This window comes from Carlito syrichta, unplaced genomic scaffold (genome assembly GCF_000164805.1).
Source record: "Carlito syrichta isolate Samal-C Ts95f unplaced genomic scaffold, Tarsius_syrichta-2.0.1 Scaffold304486, whole genome shotgun sequence".
NCBI classification, from domain to species: Eukaryota; Metazoa; Chordata; class Mammalia; order Primates; family Tarsiidae; genus Carlito; species Carlito syrichta.
This window is the reverse complement of record NW_007248582.1, coordinates 364,686-381,355: the sequence shown is the minus strand read 5'-3', so window position 1 is coordinate 381,355 and position 16,670 is coordinate 364,686. Positions and strand designations below refer to the sequence as shown.

General features: G+C 37.1%; 1 protein-coding gene across 1 annotated transcript in view; it reads right to left on the bottom strand.

Annotated features, from left to right (window-relative positions):
* Positions 1–16,670, bottom strand: part of LOC103262414 (centlein-like) — a 173,328-nt gene that overhangs the window by 55,200 nt on the left and 101,458 nt on the right. The window contains exon 7 of the mRNA XM_008060037.2: positions 12,125–12,287. Coding sequence (XP_008058228.1) covers positions 12,125–12,287 — 163 coding nt within the window. The remainder of the gene's footprint in view (positions 1–12,124; positions 12,288–16,670) is intronic.

Here is a 16,670-nt window from a genome sequence, read left to right as displayed (position 1 = left end):
CTAATTGGACTTAATATATACACTTAAAAGAAAACAAAGTAAAACCAGGAGTATTTCATCAAGAGTTCTCTAAGGTAGGCTGATACATTCCCATTAAGTATAATTTAGTGTGTACTGCTGAGGAGGGAAGGAAGGAATAGTAAGAGACAAAGTCAAGCAATAAGTTTGTAGACAGAATATAATGACTTCAATGCCAGACTGAGGCAGACGGGCTTGTTCTGTAGACAACAGGGAGTTATTGAAAATTCTTGAACAGTGGGAAAAATAAAAGCAATGTTTTGAAGACTTGGCAGTTAACTTTAACATTTTTTAAAGTCAAGGCAGTAAGCATTAAATAAATTTAAAACTAGACTTATTAGAGAGCTATGAGATGACGAAGGTATATAAGTGATGTTATACAGAGAATAACACAGGGTTTTAGCTATGCTATGCTTCCAAGACTCATGAACTTGTCGATGAAAATCCTAACTTATAATCGTGATTTAATGAGATATAATTCAACCTGCGATAACTGATTTATATATAGAATCTATATGTATACCTATAGCTGACTAAGAAAGAGACCCAAAAGCTAAAAACAATAGTTTGTTTTTTTTGAAAAGGCTAATAGTGAGATAGTAACATTTTATAGCCAAAGCAAAACCCCTACATGGAAAATCTCAAAATTATATAGTTGATACAGTAGGGTTTTAGGATTGTTCATTTAACTAAAAGACGCAGAGATCTTCTGTTAGTTGGCCTTGCCTCATGGGAAGAAACCGAAAAACAAAAGACTCCAAATCTTTGGTTCATCCATATACTTAGGATTTGTAAACATTTATGTATGCATATTAATTTTTTAAAACTTAAAATTAAAAAGTGTTGTGAAACCTCTTTCATTAATACATTTCCTCAAACATTTTTTTTATAAAAACAAGATCCTCCAAACTACTACCACACTTATTACTTCTATAAAAGATCACATCTCTATATTACTGTAGAGATACTCAAAGAGTTCATTTCACTTTATGGCCAATGCCTAAGCAATCTAAGCAATTTTAACAGGAACACGTTGACTATATGATGAACAAAGAATTTCAGAACAGACATTTGGGCTTTCTCTCCCCATTACCTTTCTATCAGGTAGGACATCCAATGTCCTTTCCACAGCTGATACCAACATTCTAGGAGGTAAGAGAGAGTAGGAACCTGACAGCCATGAGGAACAATGAAGATGTCAGCATGGGTCCAAAGGTGGCCTACCTGTACTGTGATGCTGCTTGCATGACTGGGTTCAGGGTGGAAAATACAAAGGCAAACCCTGGACACCAGAGCTAAGCTGGATAAAAAGAGTCCAAGCTAGGATGCGTGAAGGGCTGCTCTTCACGGCATAGTCACTTTTTCAGTGAGCATGTCACCACTTTCTATGATTATTATTAGGGCCTTATTTCCACTGATCAACTTTCACCCAATCAGTACAAATTAATCTCTTTGAGAAAAATGATAGGAAATAACATTATTAAAGAATTCATAGATTTCAAATATTTGAGCATCTCATGGACGTGGATAAGCATTCACAAAGAAAAAACATATACCTTCCCTTCCAATGAGCAAGGTGCAGGCACATTGCTCTAGTGTGGTCAGGATCCAGGACCAATTTACCAGCCATGAGTACCAAGAGCATGGCATACCTGACTCTCGAGTGTCACATTTTGCAATTTCCCTTCAAAAAATATATGCTCTACGCCTATTCATTCATGGAAGCAGGGTCTATCTTAATGTATCTCATCTCCTCTCTTTTTTATCTTCTGTCTTGCTTCATTAAATAGAGGACTAAAAGCACTCTTCTTATGTTCTCTACTCTCTATGCCATGCAGTTTAAGCAGCTGTACTGCTTCTCAAAAGTTGCAACTGGTGACCTGGTAAGATTGGGTGGGTAACTCTAGACGTTGGAGCAAACTGCCTTGCACTGCAAATCCATCCCTCCAAGCACCAAGTGAAAAAGAACTGAGAAAGCTTGGAACAGAATTTAGGCCAGCTTTGCTCCAGGAATTGGGACAAACTCTCTTACTCCTTAGCCCTTACTGTAAATATACATCTCCTAATTGCCTGTTTTCTTCGTTGGCTGGCTGGACTTCACTTATTTCATAGTAATCAGACCACTTACTTGTGGACTGAGAGTATAAGAAGAAGACAGTCCTCCAGTCATTTTTAATTCTAGGCCCCACTCCAGCAGTAAACGTGGCTAAAGCAACCTCCAATGAGGTTAGGTCTACATTTATTTCTTTTTATGTATTTATGTAAGTATGTACTTATTTTTGAGACAGAGTCTCATTCTACTGCTTGGGCCGGAGTAGCTCACTGCAGCTTCAGACTCCCAGGTTCAAGTGATCCTCCTACGTCAGCCTCCTGAGAAACTGGGACTACAGGTGCAAGTTACCACATTCAGCTAATTAAAGACAACAACAAAAACAACAACATTTTTTCTAGAGACAGGGTCTCACTTTGTTGCCCAGGCTTGTCTCAAAAGCCTCGTCTCAAATCCTCCCTCCTGGGCCTCCCAAAATGCCGGGGATTACAGGCGTGAGCCTCTGTGCCTGGCCTAAGTCTATCTTTATTTCTAATGTGTTTTTTGATGACAAAGCCTCAGGGTGATAAAATGTTTATTTCTCTAGGAGATCTTGCTAGGAGGTGAACGTTTACAATGTTCAAGTGTCCTGGGTTACCATTTAATTCTCATTCTATTAATAAGAGTAGAGACCAAAAAAAAGTTCTCAAGTGAGTCAGTTAGGGAATATAATATATTCATTCATCTGCATCCTGTAGGTAACCTGAGTTAGTAACTGCTTTCCTATTAGCAACTGGGATCCTTATAGCAGTTTTCAGAAAGGCTCTTTTTTCTACAATTTATTTTCTTTAATAATCTAAAGAATTAGAATGGATCAGAATTTTTTGCAAGATTCGGGCCTATAAAACCATGTAACCACATATATACTTTAGAAGTATCAATCATAATCCATAAGTAATTTATTATGCTTATTCATGTTATTTTTTGTTGAAGAAATTAAAAAGGGGGGGAAAAAAGGATCTCCAGGGGACAGAAAGCAAGTTATCTTTAGAAATAAGACTCTAAACTCCAAGCCTTTTAATTTTCAGGGGCTTAAACTGAAGTACACTTCTTCCCATATTTTTATTGGTGTTGAAGAACAAAATACTTTATATGCCCTAACAATTCTAAATATTTGCTCTGTGTATTTGCGCTCTGTGGTCCAAAGATACTAATTTGTTTAAATAAAATTTTTCAAATTTAGAAAATATACTAGAGTCACCCCTCGGTAATTGCAAGATTAGTTCTAGGAAGCCAGTGGAGACAAAAATCTGCAGATGCACAAGTTCATCATTAAAAATGGCATAGTGGGCAACCCCTTCGGGTCCCCTCCCACTGTGGGAGCTTTTCTGTCCTCTCAATAAATCCTGCTTTCAAAAAAAAAATGGCATAGTATTTGCACATAACCTATGTATATCCTTCCATGTACTTTAAATCATCTCTGGATTACATATAATACCTAATACAATGTAAACACTATGTAAATAGTTATGATACTATATTGTTTTCTGTATTACTTTTTATTGGGTTTTTTTCCACAAATATTTTCAATGCATGGTTTGTTGAATCTGTGGATGTAACCAGTTGATACATAGGGGACTGTATTTGCAACACTGTCTGAGACAACACATTCTTCAAGTGAAAACTATACTATTTATAGCCAAAAATGAGAAGAATAAACTGACTTCACATGTAATTGAGACTGAAAACATATATATGCTAACTTCTTATTTTCCTAGATTGATATTAGCTTGTGTAATAAAAGTACTACTAAATAGAACAAAAGGCTATAAACTACATATTTAGTACCACAACATGTTAGATGGTCTAGAAATCACAAACGCTGACATAATTCCTAACAATTTTAGAATTATGCACACATATATAAATTATGTGCAGAGACATTAAAATGTCTAAAATTATATAAATGGCTACATTTTCAGAGGAAGGAAACACACTAGCTTACTTTTACTTGTCTTGACAAGTATTTTGCTTCTAGAAGAGCCTTCCACACTATATGATAGGTAGATTTGTATATGAGACTAATAACTTATTACAGAAAGCTTTGGGAAAATATGACCCCTCTTTCTTGTGCTCAAAAACTTTTTCAGTTTTCTCTCTTTATCTTTGTCTCTCCTCCTCATTCCTCTAATCCTAAAACTAAGGGGGACTGTTTTTTATCTTGTCATATAATTAGAAGGATATTATGAAAAAAATCTACTTAATAAATGAAAGAAGGGAAACTGAAAGGGCAAAGTAGAAGGACGAAGAACTGAGAAAAGAGAAGAGAGGAAACAGAAACTTCATTAGAAACAGTAAGTCAAGAAGACCTAAGTCTTTAAAAAGTAAGCTTGGTAAAAAGTGGAGATAAATTGTGAGTGTAATACTATTTTTAATTCAACTCACCTGAGTCTTACACTTAAATTCCAATTATTATTTGAATATACTAAAATTAACTTGTGAAAATATATTTTATCTGAATTTTTAAGTAAAGAATTTCATTTCACTGCATATATTATTAGAATACTCAAATTTATTGGAAATAAACTAGAGAAATACACACAAACAAGAAGTAAAGACAAGTACTACATAAAATGCTCTAGAAGAAGAATGAATAATTTGGTATAAATGAATGCTGGAAGTCTGAACAGTAGCACATGATAAATAAACCAATATGATCATGTCTGAATTTTAAAATGTGAAGACTAAAAAGTTAAAAATCATAAATTAACAGCAAAATAAAAGAAACCAAATATGTACAATTAGGAGAAACTGTGGCTGAAGAATAATGATGGAGGCCCTTTTCACAGAGAAAGGTAATATGCCGTATTCCTTTTTCACCACAAAGAATGTAGTGGAATATTTTGAATAGCATTTAATTTGAATATCAGAATCAATTTTTCAACATTAAAGTTAATAAGCATTGACTGGGTGTGGTTGCTCACACCTGTACTCCCAGTACTTTGGGAGGCGGAAGCAAGAAGATTGCCTGAGCCCAGGGGTTTGAGACCAGACTGGGCAACATAATGAAACATCATCTCTACAATCAATTAGAAAATTAGGGCAAGCCCTTTGGGTCCCCTCCCACTGTGGGAGCTTTTCTGTCTTCTCAATAAATTCTACTTTAAAAAAAAAATTAGCCAGGTGTGGTGTGCATGTTTGTGATTCCAGCCACTTGGAAGGCTGAGGCAGAAGGATTGCCTGAGCCCAGCAGATTGAGGCTGCAATGGCCATAAGCGTGCCACTGCCCTCCAGCCTGAGTGACAGAGTGAGACTCCAACGCAATAACAACAACAACAACAAAAGTTATTAAGCATTGAAAGAATTTTGAGCCGGGCTCGGTGGATCAGCCTGTAATCCCGCGCCTTTGGGAAGCTGAGGTGAGTGGATTGCCTGAGCCCGCGGGTTCGAGACCTGCCTGGGCAACTTGGCGAGACCTCATCTCTACAATAAATCAAAAAATTAGCCAGGCATGTAGCGCGCGCCTGTAATTCCGGCTACTCGGAAGGCTGAGGCAGAAGAATTGCCGGAGCCCAGCAGGTCGAGGTTGTGGTGGCCGGGAGCGGCCACTGCACTCCAGTCTGGGCAACAGAGTGAGACTCCAACTCAAAAAAAAAAAAGAAAGAATTTTGATGAGGTAGGATAATGCACGTTTGTAGAATCTGTTTTCTGAGACCTTTAAGGATAAAACTATATCATTCCATGTATAATCTGGACATGAACTTTATAATACAGTTTTAAAGTACAGGTTCTGGATTCAAGATTACCTAAATCTGAATTCTACGCAGATAGTTATTTAACTTTAAACAATACTCTAAGTTTCCGGGACCTAATGTATAAAACAGGGATAATAATTATACCACATTGGATTGGTGTAAAGATTAAATAATGAGGTAAAAGCCCTATCACTGGTGCCTGATACTCAATAGGCTCAAAAGTTTTAACCATTATTATTATATGGTTGCTAGGAGGAACTTATATTTTTACCTCAATTTACACAATATATTTCTAAGATAATTTATGTAAATAGGAACACAGAAACTCCCTGACTTATAGTACAATTTTACATTCTTTATTTATGATTGTGATCTAACCGGAAGGCTTTCTCTGTTATATTCTTAGTTTCTCCACATTTTTATAACACTCCAAAACCACTCAACCACCCAAAGGTTTAAAAAGTAAATGGACTAGAATAATATTTAAATTAAAATAGCAAAATCTCTGTAAAGTTTTAAAATACTCTTGCTGTTATGATTTTTAAACTGCATTATCCAAAGAGGGATGTTATAGTATACAACTTCTTACAGTTTAATAATTTAACATTTACTGATCATGTATTAGGCAGGTCTCCTTCGAGCTCCATGACCTCCTGGCATTCTTATTATTCAACAAATTAAACAAACTATACTTAAGTAAGAACTAATTAAAAGTGAACTGTACTTGGCTAATATGATGCTACTAGCTTCATAAAAGGAACTCTTCCCTGGGTGGGTAGATAAGTATGAGTGTTGTGTGTATGTGTGTGTATATACACACATGTATATAGTCTGAATGACAATAAAGAGATATTTATTGCAGCCTGTAATCCCACGCCTTTGGGAGGCTGAGGTGAGTGGATTGCTTGAGCCCACGGGTTCGAGACCCGCCTGGGCAACATGGCGAGACCTCATCTCTACAATAAATAAAAAATTAGCCAGGCATGGTAGTGTGCACCTGTAGTTCCAGTTACTCGGAAGGCTGAGGCGGAAGGATCGCCGGAGCCCAGCAGGTCGAAGCTGCAGTGGCCGGGGGCAGCCACTGCACTCTAGTCTGGGCAACAGAGTGAGACTCCAACTCAAAAAAACAAACAAACAAAAAAACTGAAATAACATGTAATCTACACTAGAAAAATAATTAAATCAATTACATTACTGTGTCTAAAATACTTCAATGTCATGGCACTGTTTTAATATAATGTTAAAGTGAGATATTAGTGTACTCAGAGATGATTAAAATGCATTTTAAAACATAAAAGGAAATATTCAAACTGCTCACAGTATTTGCCTCTGGGAGATGGAATTATGAAAAACTTTTCTTTGTTTTTATAAATAACTATAAATAAATTACCAAAAAAATAGCTGTAATGTCTCCTAACTGCAGGCAAAATTTATAATGTATAAATAAACAATCAAGGAAAAGAGTTTCAAATTGAGTCTAGTTGAGGACACTAATGAAAACCTTATGAATAACTACGAGGATCTAAAATAACTTTTAAACTAAAATATCACAAAGGGAATCACAATTTCAGAAGGAGCATCAAGTTAAATATCAGTGAAGTCCCCCCTTCGTCCCACCCCAAGGTAACGCTGGAGAAACAAATAAAAGGAAAATGAAAGTCAATCTGGAGAAAGAACCAAAAATAGACTGAACACAAGGAAAAGTAAACCAATTCTTTAAAGCAGCAGATCTCGGTTTGTTTGGTTTTTTCTGCCTCAATACTACTCAGAAGCACAACACATTCCCATCACTTACATCTCTCATTATCTATAATGATTCCTGAAGGGGATAAACATAATCCTAGGTAGAATGTGTGTGAGGTTTCAAAACTGAACCAGATCAAAATTTAGATTATGTCAAGGTCTCCAAATAGGGGCACATAAACTCTACCTCTCCAAATTTAGTAAAGACCCTGAGTAGGAAATTTATGGCTTAAGCTAGAGTCCATTTGAAAGAATTAAGAGAAACCAAATTGTCTCTTTGATATCTTCTTATCTTCTTAGAATAAATATTACTAAGATTTACATCATCAAGAGAGTCTTCTTTAGCCCTAGTCTAGGAACAGGTCCCAGCTAGGCTCCCATACTTCCCTTCTACTTCTATCATTACAACATACTTTAGTCTCACTTTTACTATTTAGTGTCTGCTATCCACTAATTTTAAGCTAAGAGGTGAAGAATAAAGGAAGTAAAATGATATCTATGTAGATTATTGGGAAACAGTGGTTTCATGCACCAGAATTAAGCATACTTTAAAAGGTTAAAGAATATCTGGTATGTTCAAGGAACAAAAACATGGTTAGTGTGGCAGAAGTGGAGCAAATAACATATGAAGGCAAAGAAGAGATCAGAGAGGGGATAAAGAGCCAGATCATGTACAGCCCTACAGGTTTTAGTAAGAACTTAGATTTTTACTTTTAATTGGCTGGGAAACCAAAGGAGGGATTTGAAGTGATGAGTGACATGACTGGACTCACTAAGATTTAGCAAAAATATCCTGGTATTTGTGTTGAGAACACTCAAAGGGCTTAAGGCCAGAGCACAGAAACCAAGTGGCTAGTTACTGCAATAATCCATGTAATATAGGATAGTGGCCTGGAAAGCACTGTGACAGTTGGGTAAGGGGAAAGTAGTAGAATTCTGGACTGTCTTGAAGACGAAGCAGACAATAGCTTAGTTTTGAACTGACAACATGGAGATGCCCGTTAGGCAGCCAAGTGAAGAAATATTAAGTAGACAATTAAATATATTATTTCCTAGAGTTCCGGGAAGAGATCCAGGCTAACCAAATAAATGTGAGAGTCATCAGCATATAAATACAGGTGCAGCACACCAAATCCAAATATCTGAAATGTTCCAAAATACAAAACTTTTTGAGCATCAACATGATGCTCAAAGGAAACGCTCATTGGAGTATTTCAGATTTCAAATGCTCAGAACTAGATGCTCAATCAGTAAGTATAATATAAATATTCCAAAGTCCAAAAAACCCGAAATCTGAAACACGTCAGGTCCCAAGCATTTTGGATAAAGGCTAGGCAACCTGTACTATGATTCTGAAAACCAAGGTGACTGGATAAAATCACCTAGGGTGTGAGTTTAAGCAGAAAAAAGGAGAGGTTCTAACACTGAGGATTGGGACATTTTAACACTTACAAGATATGGAAACTGGGAAGGGCCAGAAAGACACTAAAAAGGGACAGCTAAAAACTGAAGGAAGAAAACCATACAACTGTAGTGCACTGGAAACCACAAAGCGGGGTTACTTGATGAAATAATTCCTCGTAATAGCAGCCTGAGTAATTCCATTCCCCAAATCCTTCCCAGTTTGAGGGTTATACCTCTAGTATGTGTCACAGTAGGCATAAAAATTCCAACTACAAAAAAGTGCTTCAAGAAATAAAAAGTCATCCATGTTGACAAATGTTGAAGGGGAAAAAAGAAAACAATTAAAATTACTGAGATTCCAGAAGCAAAACCTCAATTTCTCAGAAGCAAAACCTCAATTTCTCAACCAACTCATCTTCGACAAAGCCCCCACCACCTACCAATGGGGAGAGGAGAACCTATTCAGTAAATGGTGCTGGGAAAATTGGCTGACTACATGCAGAAGATTGAAACAGGACCCCTATCTATCCCCATGCACAAAGGTTAACTCCAAATGGATCAGAGACCTAAATGTAAAACCTCAAACCATAAGAACCTTAGAAAAGGAAGGAAATACTCTCATGCAAATCGGAACTGGCATCCAATTCCTGTACAAAACCCGAAACCCACAGGACTTAAGAGAGAAGATAGACAAATGGGACCTTATTAAACTGACAAGCTTCTGCAAAGCCAAAGAAACCATCAAGAGAGCATGGAGACAGCCTACAGACTGGGAAAAAGTATTTGCCAACTCTAGGTCTGACAAAGACTTAACATCCTGGATCTACAAGGAACTGAAGCGTACTGAAAAGAAGAAAACAAACAACCCCATTATAAAATGGGCAAAAGACATGAACAGACACTTCACAAAAGAAGACATTCGAGCAGCCAACAAACACATGAAGAAATGCTCAACCTCACTAATCATCAGGGAGATGCAAATCAAAACCACACTGAGATACCACCTAACTCCAGTCAGAATGGCAATTATCAACAACTCAAAAAATAACAGCTGCTGGAGAGGGGTGTGGTGAAAAGGGAACACTTCTACACTGTTGGTGGGAGTGTAAACTAGTGCAACCTCTGTGGAAAGCAGTGTGGCGATTCCTAAAAGCTCTAAAAATTGACCTTCCATATGACCCTGCAATCCCCCTACTGGGAATATACCCTGAAGAACACAAATCACTCTATAAAAAAGATACCTGCACACGTATGTTTATCGCAGCATTGTTCACAATAGCAAGAACCTGGAAACAACCATGCTGCCCATCAAAAGAGGACTGGATTAAAAAAATGTGGTACATATACACGATGGAATACTACGCAGCCATAAAAAAGAACAAAATCATGAATTTCGCTGCAACCTGGATGGAACTAGAGTCTATAATACTGAGTGACCTCTCACAAAAACAAAAATCCGAATATCACATGTTCTCACTCATATAATGGACCTTGAACATCCAATGCAATACTATGAGAAAATGACGGATGGTACTGGGAAACTATGGGGGGGAGGGGGATGGGATTAACAGTAGCAAATATCTGTCGGGGGATGGGAAAACACTTCTTATCTACAGGGTGCCTGAATGAAACGTCATTGTACACCTAACCCTTAACTGTACCCCACAAAACCATAATAAAAAATACTGATTAATGAAAAAATAAATAAATAAATAAATAAATAAATAAAGTTTTAAACAACATACTAGTAAGGTACAACTTTTCCAAATCATTTTAGCAATGGAGATTGGTTTAAAAACAAAGAACTTAGGCACAGTGGCTCACACCTGTAATCCCAGCACTTTGGGAAGCAGAAGCAGGAGGACTGACTGAGCCCAGGGGTTTGATACCAGTCTAGGCAACAGAGAGAGACCTCGTCTCTACAAAAAAATCAAAACATTAGCTGGGTGTGGTGGCACGTGCTTATAGTCCCAGCTACTTGGGAGGCTGACGCAGGAGGATCACTTGAGCCCAGGAATTTCAGCCTGCCAGTGAATCGTGAGAGTGCCACTGTGTTCCTGGGTGACAGAATAAGACCCAAACTAACAACAACAACAACAACAACAACAAAAACTACAGTGGGCAATCCTTGCCACATAAAACAAAAAGGTGGTACTGTTCTAGCTGAAGTGGAGAGGATAGGCTCTATCCTCCTGCTTGGTATCTTCCAAGTCCTTAGGGAAACACGAAGGGAACACAGACTGAAAAACACTGTTCCAGAGCATCATAAAGAAATATGTGTTTAAGGTTTACTTAATGAAGTTATCTATTTCATGTTAATTGTAGATATCAAATTGTCATGGGGTTTTCAAAAGAAGAGTAAGATTAAAAGGAAAAAAAATCAAAATTTCGGGGTTAATATGAATTGTACTCTCCAAGCCTCACCTGTCTCAACCTTTAAGTGGGAATATCATTGCTCTCATATGGTTGATCTATGTATAAACTAAATTACTTATATAAATAACTTAGCACATCACACAAAACATAGAAAGAATTCAATAAAAGTGTTTTTTAAAAATGACTAGCGATAATCATTGCTGCTGAGTCAGTTAGCATACCTAAATAGCTAGGTAAGCTTTCTTGAGGGGCTCCTAAAACAACTATAAAGTAAAATGACTACAGAAAAGAAACACACCAAATAAAGAGAGAAAAATCCTTGGAAAATATTGATTCTGAAAACCTCATCACATTCCCCTTTGGGTTTGTGCAGATTTGTCAATAAATAATGCACAAATTTTATAATGAAAGCCACTTTAGGTCATAAACTGGAATCATACTTGATAAAATAATTCCTCGTAATAGCAGCCTGAGTAATTCCATTCCCCAAATCCTTTCCAGTTTGAGGGCTATACCTCTAGTATGTGTCACAGTAGGCATAAAAATTCCAATTTACAAAAACAATAGCCTACAGAATAAATTTATATCTGTATTATAAATGTTTCAGCTCTAATAACCATTTAAAAAACCACAATTTTGCATCCTGCCAAATCAGGCCATTATGACTTTTTAATTTTAAAGAAACAGATGTAAAAGGGAGTAATAACAAAATGCTGAAATTTGAAAACAATTGAAATCTCTATATCTTTGTAAGTTCCTGCACATAACTTTACATTTTTGCGACAGAATAAAAGCATACTTTTTGGTATGATACACTCTCGGCTGTGTGAACATCTTCCTGACTTCTCAGTACTTTCTGCGTGTCCATGTTGAGAAGCTGAAGCTGCTTGATCAGTTCTGCTTGCTGCACTGTATGTGCACTGTTCTGCTGGTAAAGATTCTGCAGCTCCTGCAGTTCCTTCCTGTGCAAAGCAAGCAATAAATAGAGCAAAGCGTGAATAGAGATCATCTCAGTTAAATAATTGTGTTCACCTAAGGTTATAGATCAGCTTTCTATTTTTCATCTATTATTTTTTACTGCTGGCAAACTTATTAATAAAAGAGATAATATATAAAGTATTTAATATTTATCACATGCACCTAGAAAGTATTGACAGAACTGCTATGATTTTCAAAGCCAAATACTTGTCAATTTTCTTTTATAGCTTGATGGCAATAAAAACCCTGGATATACAGTCACAGAACCACCTTTTTATTGAAATTAAGTTAACACTCCAGTTCCAAGAATTGACAAGTACTGATGCCAACCATCAGAGTTTTTAATACAGGGCAAGTCAAATTTCATTTTTATATTATACAGAACTTTAAATATGTTAAAAAGAATCCCAAAATGCAAATTAAGTTTTCAAACAGCACTGCCAATTCTAGTTTGTAACCTCAGAGTCCTGAGCTGAGATTCCTGTGATCCCTCTAATTCAGCTTGAAGGAAATGATGAGACGAGAAAGTCAGCAGGAAGGAGAGTAAAAGAAGGGAAAACCAACCTTCCAACCTACTCAGAGTGAAATTGGTCAGCAGAAGGACAAATGAACCGTTGGTGGTAACAATGACATTAAGAGTCCAAAGAGAACCACGTCTCTAGGATAGAGGTTTCCAGATTCCTGTGGTAGTGAGTGCTATGTGATATAGACATATAAAACTGGAAATTCTGGTCACAACCCTTGCACTCTTACAGGTATACGTACATATGTAATTTTCCAATAACTATTCAAAAAGCTGAAACTTGCAGAAAATAACAGTCCAAGATGGGAAAGGACAGAGAAGAGAACCAATAATGGCATAATGTCTTCAGGAAATGTAATACAAGAGGAGGGGGAGAGGACCCATAGTAAAAATGTATGCGAGTATTGCCACTTTTCAAGAATAACACCAGCAAAAATTATCAAAACAATAAGCAGTAGTGTAGAAGAAAATTCCATATTTTAAGATATACGTTAGCCAGGAGACCTAAGTAAATGTTGCATTTAGAAAGGAGATGTGATGAAGGTAAAACATACAATCTTTTGACACAATGAAAAGCATGGCAAACTTACTTTTCTTCCAATGTTAGAAGACATTTCCTATTTCTCTGATGTTAGACTCAAGAGGTACGTGTGTAGGTTTGTTACAAAGATATATTGTGTGATGATGAAGTTTGGGCTTCTACTAAGCCCAACCGCAGCTTGTGAGCACGGTACTCAATGGGTGGTTTTTCAACCCTTATCCCCTGCCCTCTCTCTTCCCTTTAGTAGTCCCCAGTGTCTTGTTCTCATCCTTATGACTGTGTGTACCCAGTGTTTAGTTCCCACTTATAAGTGAAAAAATTTGATACTCAGTTTTGTATTTCTGAGATAATTCACTTACAACAATGGCCTCCAGCTACATCCATGTTGCTGCCAAGGACATAATTTCAATCTTTTTTATGGCTGCATAGTATTCCACTATGTATATGTCCCACATTTTCTTATCTACTCCACTCTCAATAGGCACCTGATTTGGATCCATGTCTTTGCTATTGTGAATAGCGCTTTGATAAACAAATGAATACAGGTGTCTTTTTGGTAGAACTATTCATGCTCCTTTGGGAACCTAGTAGTGTGACTGCTGGGTTGAATGGTAAATCTATTATCGGTTTGTTAAGAAATTACCAAACTACTTTCCCCAGGGGTTGCACTAGTTTACATTCCCATTGACAGTGTATGAGCATTCCCTTTTCTTCACAACTTTGTCAATGTCTATTGTTTTTTGACATTTTAATAATAGCCAGTCTGACTGGTATGAAGAAGTAGGGTCAGACTCAGCAGCTGATTTGCATTTAAAGAATAATGTGCAACAAAATATATGTATTTTTAGTCATAAGAAACACAGTGAGAAGCAATGTTATCAGTCCATTTTGCAATGCTATAAAGAAATACCTGAGGCCGGGTAATTTATAAAGGAAAGAGGTTCATTTTGGCTTATGGTTCTGCATGGTACCAGCACCTGCTGGGCTTCTGCTGAGGCTTCAGGAAGCTTACAATCATGGTGGAAGGCAGAGAGAGAGCAGGTATACCACATGGCCAGAGCCAAAGCAAGAGCGGAAGAAGGGGTGCCAGGCTCTTTTAAACAACCAACTCTAGTGTGAACTAACAGAGCAAAAACTCACACATTAGACCACAAGAGTGGCAGCAAGCCCCTCATGATGGATCCACTCTCATGATCCAATCATCTCCCACTAGGCTCCACCTCCAACACTGGGGTTCACATTTCAATATGTGATTTTGAGGGGACAACCATCCAAACTACATCAAGTGGTGAGATGCTAGTCCTTGCCAATTAAAAATCAGTTGAGGGAAAAAGCACATTTTTATCTGCCATCTCATGCTATTTTCTGGGCATACTCTCAGCAAGTGGAATGGAAGCATAACCTTACCTTACATAGATGTTTCTTTCTCTTTGTCTCCCCACATCACCCTCTGAAAAGTAGATGCTATATACACCAACGTTTCAAATATACAAAATGGAACTTGATTAGTATCAAAGTATGCAACAAAAAAGGCTTATAAAACTCATACTTCTGGACCACCAGAAAACACTGAATTTGTCCAGACCTTTCCTCATTTGAAAACAAATAAAGAAAAGCAAACAGGTAATCTTAAGAAGAGAGTAAGGGGAAATAAACTTGAAGAAAAAAGAAATTTCACTGTGTATATGCAGAGGAAATGTACATCTCTGAGTAGGAGTTACTGAAGAACTTAGAAGATAAGTGAAATAGGAAAAATAAGCCATTATACCTCTGTGAAATAGCAATACAAAGCCAAGATGTGAGAGCTTCTCTGTGAAGGCAGGGATTTATTTTTCACTGCTATAAACAGAGTACCTAGGAAGCTCCCATCCTTTAGGAAGTACTTGTTATATCAGATGCATCCTCCCTGGCTCCTAGACCCTTGAGTGCCTTGCTCTGCCTCACCTTCTCTTGAGACCCTTGCTCTGCCTCACTTACTGATTGCCAGATCAGCCTACCAAATTTATACAGCTCCACACAGCTCTGTCACTTGAGGACAACCAGTTGTGTACCTACAATCTTGTCTCCTTGTACCACTTTCATGCCAGAATAAAAAATGCTATAACACAGGGCATGATATGAAGAGCAAACTTGAGCCAATGGAAGACAAATACCAAAGGAAATCAGAAAGATAAATTAACTTCTTCCATCTGATAGACTGCTCTAGGTCATGGTTTCTCTGCCCAGAACCAACTGGGTGGATACTTTAATGCACTTGATATCTTCATGGTTCATTACAAAGCACTGGCCAGGATAACAAGACATTACCTGAAATTTATTTTTGTCATTTCCTGACTCATATTTGTGTTCTTTCACTCACTCTGCATTGGAACTGAATTTCCCAAGTAAGTAATCAGTACTTAATCCCTGACTCAGGTTCTGTATTCTAGGCTATCTGAAAACAGTTGTTGAATTGATTAAGTGAAAAGGATAGCATATTAAAAATTGTTATAAGATTTTTTAAATACCATAATATCATTAAAATCCATAGTGAGAGTCATTACAAGCAAAATCCAAGTGTGAAAAAATAAAATTAATTGTTAGGCTCAAACTTGAGAAGTTATTCTACATACAGATGAAAAGGAAAAAAGGAAAATATGAGGTGAGCTGAAAGGATAGTGAGTATCAACAAACTTCTTCCCATCTCAAGAAAGGCATTAAGTTCTGCAGAAAATGTTTTGCTAAAAGATAATTCTAATGATTTTTCAGTTATAGTGATTATTTTAGTCCTTTTTTGTTGCTTATTACAGAATACATAAAACTGAGTAATTTATAAAGAAAAAGAACTTATTTCTTACAGTTATTCTTACAAAAGTCCAAGATCAAAAGCCCACATCTGGTGAGGGTCTTCTTGCTGATGGGGACTCTGCAGAGTCCTGAGGTAGAATTAGGCATTACAAGGTAATGGGGCTGAGCATGACAGCTTAGGTCTCTCTTCCTCTTCTTAAAAAGCCACTAGTCCTACCTTCATGATAACTCATTAATCCATGAATGGATTAATTCATTCATGAGGGCACTGCCCTCATGACCCGATTGCCTCTTAAAGGCCCCGTCTTCCAATATTGCCACATTGAGGATTAAATTTCAACATGAGCTTTAGATGGAAAAAATATCCAAATGACAGCAGTAATACTATCTAAGGCAGGGGTCCCCAACCCCTGGCCCATGGACAAGTACTGATCTGTATCCTGTTAGAACACAAGACACACAGCAAGATGTGAGCAGGAAGCAAGCAGAGCTCTGTCTTCTGTCAGATTCATGGTA